This window comes from Limulus polyphemus, unplaced genomic scaffold (assembly GCF_000517525.1).
Source record: "Limulus polyphemus unplaced genomic scaffold, Limulus_polyphemus-2.1.2 Scaffold1122, whole genome shotgun sequence".
NCBI classification, from domain to species: domain Eukaryota; kingdom Metazoa; phylum Arthropoda; class Merostomata; order Xiphosura; family Limulidae; genus Limulus; species Limulus polyphemus.
The window spans coordinates 87,964-97,423 of NW_013666732.1; the positions used below are offsets into that span (position 1 = coordinate 87,964).

A 9,460-nucleotide genomic window follows, 5' to 3' on the forward strand; every position below is an offset into this window, starting at 1 on the left:
CACTTTAGGCATAATTGTATTAAAATTACTTTAAACCTGTATGAAATCTGTCTTTTCTGGTTACTTATTGTAACATAATTATTTTTGGTATTTACTAAACTGGTTTGGCTGGTGTAATGTATGAAATATGTAGTTTTTTTAGAACAGGTAAAAACTATTTTTTTAAATATATTATGAACTTGTTTAAATTTTTGCAGATAATGTAACTCTAAGTATTGATGGAGTTCTATACCTTCGAGTAGTTGAACCTTACAAGGTAAGACAGTATTCTTAATTTTTTGTGTTTGTTTCATTTGTTATATATATATATATTGAAAATGAACAAAAATCTTCAAGAATCTCTTTCCTCAGAAATTCATATAATTATATTTTTTTTCTAATTATAAAACAAGCTGCATAATGCACCATTAACTGTGTATTACAGTTAGTTTTTAATCCTCTATACTTTGTTTTAGATTAAAGGCTATTATGCTTCAGAGTAATGAGAAATGGGCTGATACAAAGTACTCCTAGTTAAGACTAGTTTTAACTTAGAAGATAATGGTGTGTCAGTAACTAGTAGGTTAACTTATAAAGAGAAGTACTTTTGCTTAGAGACATATTGCAAATTAGAGGATCTACATTATGTCAGTAAATAACTGATATAAAAACCACTCCTATCTAAAGACTGATTGAAGATAAACCTTTTCCTCCGTATATTTCTTTTATGCATAATTGCTCCATTGAAAGTTTTTCTTCATCCCGACTAAATTTTTCCTTTTCAACACTATCACCATATTGAGCATAACTACAAAAAATGATCAAATTTAAAGATTATCAACTGTTTTGTTATCTCATACTTGTTTAATACTTTAAAATATTCATATCTATTAAATTTGTTTTCAGTTTCCTACTCTTCTCAAAATATTTTTTGTTTGAGTAAGCGGTTTGGATTTCTCACCCATACAAATAATTTATTTGTAAAAATCAAAACTGTTAATCCATACATTTCCAGCTAGAGCTAGGCAATTTAATCCTTCAACGATATGCATTAATTATGTCCATTAATGTCATATAAATGAATTGGTTAATGAAAATTAGAGTTCCTTATTATTCCAACAATTGATTAATTGAAATTATGATTAAATCGATTGTCACAAAAGAAATGAACTAATTAAAAATTTATTGTTTCTGATTAGTACTGTTTTTGATTATTCCAACAATTGATTAATCAAAATTATGATTAAATCATTTGTCACAAAAAATAATCAATGAATAAAAAATTAGAGATTCTTATTATTTGAACTATCCAACTAATCAAAATATTCTTAATATGTTTATTGTAATGTACAAAGTAACATAATGGGCTATCTGTCCTCTGCCCAATTTTAGCCTTATTCTTTTTTACTTTTACTTTGGTGATATGGGGGGAGGGGGTCATGATTCAAGGGTCTTGGGTTCTATTCTCATCTCCACTAAACTTACTTTAAGGTTTTTATCTTTGGTGATATGGGGGGGCATGATTCAAGGGTCTTGGGTTCCATTCTCATCGCCTCTAAACTTACTTTAAGGTTTTTTATCTTTGGTGATATGGGGGGGCATGATTCAAGGGTCTTGGGTTCAATTGTCATCGCCACTAAACTTACTTTCCTTCTCTTTGTTATGGCAAAGCTTCTAAAACAATTGGTGCTGCCAACTTTTTTTCTTTTGTGAACTGCTGACCAGAGGGAAGACAAATGGCTGATAGCACCCACTGCCAACATTTGTTTTCTTTTTGAACTGCTGACCAGAGGGAAGACAAATGGCTGATAGCACCCACTGCCAACATTTGTTTTTATTTTGTGAACTGCTGACCAGAGGAAAAACAAATGGCTGATAGCACCCACTGCCAACATTTGTTTTTCTTTTTGAACTGTTGACCAGAGGGAAGACAAATGGCTGATAGCACCCACTGCCAACATTTGTTTTTCTTTTTGAACTGCTGAAATTAGAATGCTCCTCAGTGGTTGTAAATGTATTATGATCATATCTATACATGCGAGTTATTTGTATTATAGTGCCGTTCTTTTAATTGAACTTGCATAAACAAAATATTAGCTATTATATTCTAAACTGTCCAGCATTTGTACGCGAGGAAAGATACCCCGGCTTCCTTCTTTCTTGTACTTTATATTTTTCATACCTAACATAATAATCTTTGGAGAAAGCATCTCTACACCAGTTTCTGATTACATGTGGTAAAGAAATGCTTTTCTAGTGGAGTTCTGTTTTTTGTAAAGTTAAAATAAAAACAACAACCATGAGAACCAGTTAAGTATGGTTAAATATTTAATACAAATCATAAGTAATTTTAACATTTGGAGCTATTTAAGCAATAATGTAAAAGTGTATTAATGATTTTACTAGAAAACAAGTGACATAAACTTTGAATTTTAATGTTGAAAAGTAAAACACAACAAAGATAAATTGGTTCACTGAGTTTAAATTTCTCCGTAGAATGTATTTGACAAACAACAGACCAAATTCTAGTGGGGTTTACATGTAACTATTGGATATTGATTATTGTTTTAGAACAGGCCATTTTTAAAACCAAATAAGTGGCCTCCTAGTGGCTCAGTGGTAAGTCTGAGGACTTAAAAGGTTAAAATTTAGGTTTTGGTACCCACAGTGAGCATAGCAAAGATAGCCCATTGTGTAGCTTTGCGCTTAACAACAAACAAACAAAACATAAATATGAGCAATAACCCAAGATGCTTATTTACGCTAAGTGACAAAGTAAGTTATTACTAGGAGTGTTAAAAAATATATATATAAGAAATGATGTTGAATAATATTTTGTGAGTGAGCTTAAACATTTATCAAATTATCATATTACATCATATTACAAACAATGGAATTATTTTCAATTCTATATCTATATGTCTTAGTAATAATTTTGTAATCCTTATTAATAATCATACGCTTACATGTCAATACGTTACCATTATGGCCAAACATGGCTGAACAAAATGGAATCTTTATCTCCAGACCAGATATTGAAAGACAATTAAATACAGTCTGTTTTTGTAGTTTTTCTCAGTATACAACATGTTGAGTGTTAAAAAGTCTGTGCAAACAACTTAATGATCCAAACAAGTAAGTGTCAGAAATATTTAAGCACTGACTGCACATTTGTCAACGGTAGTGCCATTAGATTTTTAGAAATTTTGTCTCTAACATGTGTTTAAGGAATATGTTATAAAATATGTAACTTAATTAATTTGATATTATCTTTGCAGGCCAGTTACGGAGTTGAAGATCCAGAGTTTGCCATTACTCAGTTAGCTCAGACAACAATGAGGTCTGAGCTTGGTAAAATCAGCCTAGACAGTGTGTTCAGGGAAAGAGAGTCTCTCAACATTGGTATAGTAGGTAGGCAGCCTGTAATCATTATTCCAGTATAATTCTTGCATAAAATTTAAAAAAATAATAATACAATTTAGAAAAGTAAAATATGTATTATTGTGCTAATAAAATTTGGTATAATATTTTTATTTTATTTCTCCTTCTTTATTTTGTTTACAGAAGCAATAAATAAAGCCAGCAGCTCTTGGGGTATTGATTGTCTTCGATATGAGATTAGTAAGTATTCCTTTCTTATTTTATGTAAACCATTTTTTTATGTAATTAAATGCAAGTGTGACAAGCTTTGAACTTTTGTCTCAACGAAAAAGGATATGTGATGATAAAACGATTAAAAATGGGATTGTATCTGTAAGTAGGGAATAAAGTGCTACAAATTTAGATCAGATCCCAGAATCAAACCTGGTAATGAGAATGTCTAATTCAGTATACTGTTCTTATGTATAAAGATTAGAATGCATCATCTCATCAATTGGGTTCCCTTTTTTTTGACTGCCATACTTCTAGAAGTATTTTTTTACAACATTTAAATGTTAAAGGAAAACAAACCAGTTGAGTAAAAGGAGGAATTAACATATTCAAAGATGTCTGGAAGATAGTGTACTATACTTGTGTGTATTTGAGGAGTTTGGGGCCAAAATTGGGTGGGGGAGGAGGAGGAGAGTCTGATTTAATAATTGTGAATGTTGTGTGTATACTATATCTCACAGAAACAGAAAAAAAAGTGTGCGGACACCCAACCCACCCATAATTCCACCTATGCTCGTGTGTCAAATCTTGCAAGATGTATTAAGTAGAGCAGAGTAAGTTGGAAAACCTACTTGTGTCTGTTGAGAAATTAAGCCATTTTTATAAGTTTGTTAAACCTATGCATTATTCACTAAGTGTTTGGTTTTGTAACTTATCTTCTCCATAATGAAAATCTTCATAATTATTAGGTTTAGAAATGGATTATTCTTCATTTATACCAATTGGTTATTTTTGTACATTTGAAAAGTATTTTGGATAAAAGACGCTCGGCATTTTGTTTCTAAACACAGTCATGATAGTTCTTAGTATTTGATAACTATTTTATGTACCTAAATAATTAAAGGAAGTACTCTTTTAATATAACTGAAAAGTAACAAAATGTAAGCCTACTAAGTAACAATTAACTATGGTATTTTCCATGAATATCAGTAATAGGCTTTCTTATTAATTACCATTACGTTTAAGCAGTGCATTGTGTGCTTCAGGGTATGAGTAAAATTCTGCCAGTACTCAGTGCTGGGACGTATTTGATCTGCTTTTCATCCAGTCTGCATGCTTTCCATTGTACTGTCAAAGCAGACACATTATGACTCACAGAATCTAAATAATCATTAAATTATATTCAAATGAACCAGTAAAAGACCTACAACATTAGTTCCTTTTTTATGCAACAAGATCACGAGAAGTTATTTAGCATTTTTTATTTAAATCATTATTAAACCATTCCAGTAGCCTCATATGGCTGTGTTTTGTATGAGTGGTCATTAACAATAAATGTATTCAAATGACATTTTATTGACTGATGAATAACATCTGAGGTAAGTTTACAATTAGGAAATTTTTAAAAACAATGGTTGTATGTGTTTTTCATAAATTAACCATGTGAACAAAATCCTTCATTGTATGCACATATGAGTATTAGCACTTTTGTATTGAAAATTTCACACACCCCCCCAGCTTAAGGCTCATCCATGGTGGATGCAAGTGACCCTTCTGAATATCAATCCACTCCAGACATTCGATAAGTTAAATGCAGTCTGATCATAAGGCACAAGCCACAAAACCATTCTGTAATTTTTGTCACCAGTATTACTTATTTAATGTAGTCATTTTTTTTAAAAAAAGAATTATGTAAAAAAAACAACAACTGAACATTGAAATTATTTTAGCTTCTATCAATTCCACTTTATTATGTCAAACGATTTTCAACAATTTCCAGATTTTACTTTGGATCCAAAAACTTTCAGTTAGGAAATCTAGTAACTATTATTGTGAGTCTTTTTATTTTTTTTAAAGGGACCTACCAAACTAAGAGAAGTGTTCATCTAGGCTTCTGTTGCTAAAAAAATGTCTGCTTGATACAGTGCTTTAGTATATTTAACCCTGGTTAATAGATTTATAAAGAGCACTAAACATTTTAAGTGTATATTGGGGAATTTATTTTCATTATAAACTTGAAACTTTTAAAGATTTATGAAATAATTTTGCTACAAGTTTAAAAGTAATTGATTGTCTGTTGAGGATAATAAATGAAAGGAGTTATGTCTGAATACAATAATTTATATATATATGTGTATGTATATATTTTTTCATTCATAAAGGTACATTGACTAACTATATTTTACTTTTTCAGGGTATATAAAATTACCTGAAAGGGTAAAAGATGCCATGTAAATATAGGTTGAGGCAAAGAACTGACTAACTATATCTTACTTTTTTAGGGGATATAAAATTACCTGAAAGGGTAAAAGATGCCATGTAAATACAGGTTGAGGCAAAGAACTGACTAACTATATTTTACCTTTTCAGGGTATATAAAATTACCTGAAAGGGTAAAAGATGCCATCTAAATACAGGTTGAGGCAAAGAACTGACTAACTATATCTTACTTTTTTAGGGGATATAAAATTACCTGAAAGGGTAAAAGATGCTATGTAAATACAGGTTGAGGCAGAGAACTGACTAACTATATTTTACTTTTTCAGGGGATATAAAATTACCTGAAAGGGTAAAAGATGCCATGCAAATGCAGGTTGAGGCAGAGAGAAAAAAACGTGCTGCGGTTTTAGAGTCTGAAGGTAATAACATCATTATCATATTATAATTTTCTTTAAACTTTATGTATGTACACTTAATGCATTACATGTTAAATTGTTTGTATATCAGCTTCTGTGGCATTGTTTTACTGTCAAAATTGGCTCTATATATTTTGACAGAGAGATGAATGCATTCTCAACAATATGTTTTCAGTTTGTTATCTTAACAATCTTAGAAATAAAATAGTTGTTTCTCGAGCATTGAATACACCGGCGTATCTTATAAGAGTATTGTCCTTCAACATAGAATATAGTTTGAAAAAGACTAGAAATAATTTATAATAATTTACATATCTTTATTGTGTAATATTAATGTGTTTTGTAGTAGTGTAGGTTTGAAGTGAATATGATATTTATCTTCTAAAATAGAATAAACTAACCCATTAACAACAATAAATTCATTGTTTATACTATTCCTGTGTATATGTTGTTGCTATATATTAATTATAGGTGGAACCAACGAAGTATTGAATTCCATTGTTTGTTTATTTTTTGTTGTTTTTTTGAATATGTGAAAATCAAGTAGGGTTTGAACCTACAACTTCACATATGGAATACATGCTTTAATGCTTTAAACTGACTGAGCCATCATATTTAAAGTGCTGAGATGTGTCAGTTTTCATATTGTTGGTTATTAAGGACACAACTTGAAAAACCAATTTTAGGTGTTTTAAGAGCAAAAATAGAAATTTCAGTGGTTTCACACCATTATAAGGATGGTGTACACAATCTAGATATTATGTTTTATTATAATTTGTTTTATTTTCTTAGGTGTTAGAGAAGCAGATATCAACAGAGCAGAAGGAACAAAACGAGCACGAATCTTAGCCTCTGAAGCACAAAAAATGGAACAAATCAACCAAGCCCAAGGTAAGTTAATTAATATTCAAATGAACTTTATACTTGTTAGTTAAATGATTTTAAATCCAAGATTTTGAACTTTAAACTTTCTCTTTATATATTTTTTGTCTATATAATTTGTTCATTTTTTGCATACATGGTATTACAGTGACCTACATGCATTTATGTACCACAAGTAATCAGAGTTTCAAATACTGTAATGCACATCTTCGGCGATACTTCATAATATCTGTGTGCAAACTGTTTAAAATATGAAATATATTGTATGGAATACAGTAGTTAAATGTACATATTCTAATATCACACATTTGTTAAAATTTTATCAATTAAGAACAATAAACTAATTGAACAGCAACCACAGAAGATACAAAACTGGTTACAGTTGAAGAAGAAAAAAAGATTATAGTATAAAATAAGATTGTTGAATAAAAATATTAGAGCTTTATACTTTATTCTATCTACAGGCTTTCAAGCATCCCAAAATTCCCAGATTTTCGGGACTTTACTAAAATTCCCAAAAAGTTCTCAAAAAATTTCCTAAATAAAGGGTCAAAATGAGAAATTGAACTATATAAGTTTCCTTGTTGCATGTTTCTGTTTAGATATCTGTTTAACCAATGTTTTCTAGCTATATATTTTGCAGGTTCTACTTCAAGCCAGTTTTTCCAGTGAATCCTCATCTTCATCTTGATCATCAGCATACTTCAAAAATGAATACCCATACTTCCATATCACCCTTTTAATGTGGTGAGTGTTAATTAAATGGAAATATTAATATTCTCAATGAAGAAACACTGAAAGAATGTAGTGGCACTTATTTCATTCATACCTGGATATCAGTAAGAATGTTTAATGATAAAGTGAAATCTCTAAAACTGGTCTAGTTTAGGACCAAGTTTTCCATTAGATTACAGAGGTATTTAATGTTCTCACTGTATATTTAACGCATCAAAATAAGTGTCCAGTTTACAGAGGTTGACTAGTCTCTGTTAGGCTGTTTTAAAGACTTCACTGTATATTGAACTAAATGTTCTTTATCAGATGATGTATGAAAATTTTTGATTACATTTTGGGTGTAGAAATATGTTCACATACAATGACACATAGACAAATAAAGTTTAATGCTAGTTGGCTACGGTAAATCAATTCACTGGGAGTTAAAGTTGAGGGTTGGTGAAAAGCTGATTTATCTTCAGTAAAGGGATTTTGTATGCTGTACAAAAAAAAATTCCTTGTTGACAAGTCTGGATTTAAGTAAGTTATTATTCCCTCTAAGGGACTTAAACACTGGGCCTTGACTAAAGCTAAATTTAGTACAACATAGAAACATTTTGGGGTGAAAATCGTGTCCGAAGTCTCCAGCAGTGGGTGTATCAGTGTTATAATGAAACAGAATATGCATCAGATATGTCATAAGGAAAAGGAAACAAGCAGACATCTTTTGTAGCTAAGAATCAAATTAATAAAAAGTATAGCACACAAACAGAAGTTCTTTGAGGGATGAAAGTTGCTTACAGGGAGTTATTCCTTCTTGTCGTGTGATGGCAATGCAGAGCTGTTCAGAAAATGTTTCCAGGAAATGTTGTTGCAGAGAACTTTACAATGAGTAGAACTAAGATATTTCCCTTTGTATGGGATGACTTAGGACCTTGCTTTTGAAATATCTTGTTCGAAAGGACCTGGAATGCTTCAGGATTTGTGATGCATTATGATGAAACTAATAACTCTTGACTATGTACACAGTATGTGATCTCCTTGTCAGATACTGTTCAGATCAGAGAGGAGAATTTATGAAAAATGTGATCTTTTCAGGTACTGGTCAAATCAGAGAGAAATCCACAAACAATATGAAGTATCTATCCACTACTGAAGACATTACTTACATCATTGGAACAAATTCACTTTTTTCTAAGCTTGCAGTCTGTTTGATAGATTTATGAAGATATTTTGGCAAGAGGACCCTTTATGTATGCTCAAATTGGATGACGAGGAACCCACTTTGAGAATAATAATGCCTGGAGATGTCTTGAATGTGTAATGAAGAAAAACTTTAACATAAGTTTAACATAACAGCAAATGTACAATGTTTCGACAAGGTTTTGTCATCATCAGGTACAAGTAGTTTATACTGACATAGATATATATATATATATATATATACAGTATGGAACAAAGAGGTCACATGACCAAATATTGTTGCATGACTTAAGAAAAAAATATCTTGGCACCCCAGGATGTTGGTTTAGAGTAGAGTTGTTTTGTTCAATTAAGATGAATTCCTTGATTTTTTGTTTGTTTAGGTTTGTTTTTTTTGTTTTTTAAGTATGATATATGCAATGGTAACCAATGCTGAAGATGAGGATTCAGAGGAA

General features: G+C 30.7%; 1 protein-coding gene across 1 annotated transcript in view; it reads left to right on the plus strand.

Moving 5' to 3' along the window:
• LOC106462233 (stomatin-like protein 2, mitochondrial) overlaps positions 1-9,460 on the plus strand; it is a 27,990-nt gene that overhangs the window by 10,194 nt on the left and 8,336 nt on the right. Inside the window, exons 4-8 of the mRNA XM_013922132.2 lie at positions 198-256; positions 3,258-3,390; positions 3,544-3,600; positions 6,117-6,209; positions 6,999-7,097. Of these exons, the coding sequence (XP_013777586.1) occupies positions 198-256; positions 3,258-3,390; positions 3,544-3,600; positions 6,117-6,209; positions 6,999-7,097 (441 nt within the window). The remainder of the gene's footprint in view (positions 1-197; positions 257-3,257; positions 3,391-3,543; positions 3,601-6,116; positions 6,210-6,998; positions 7,098-9,460) is intronic.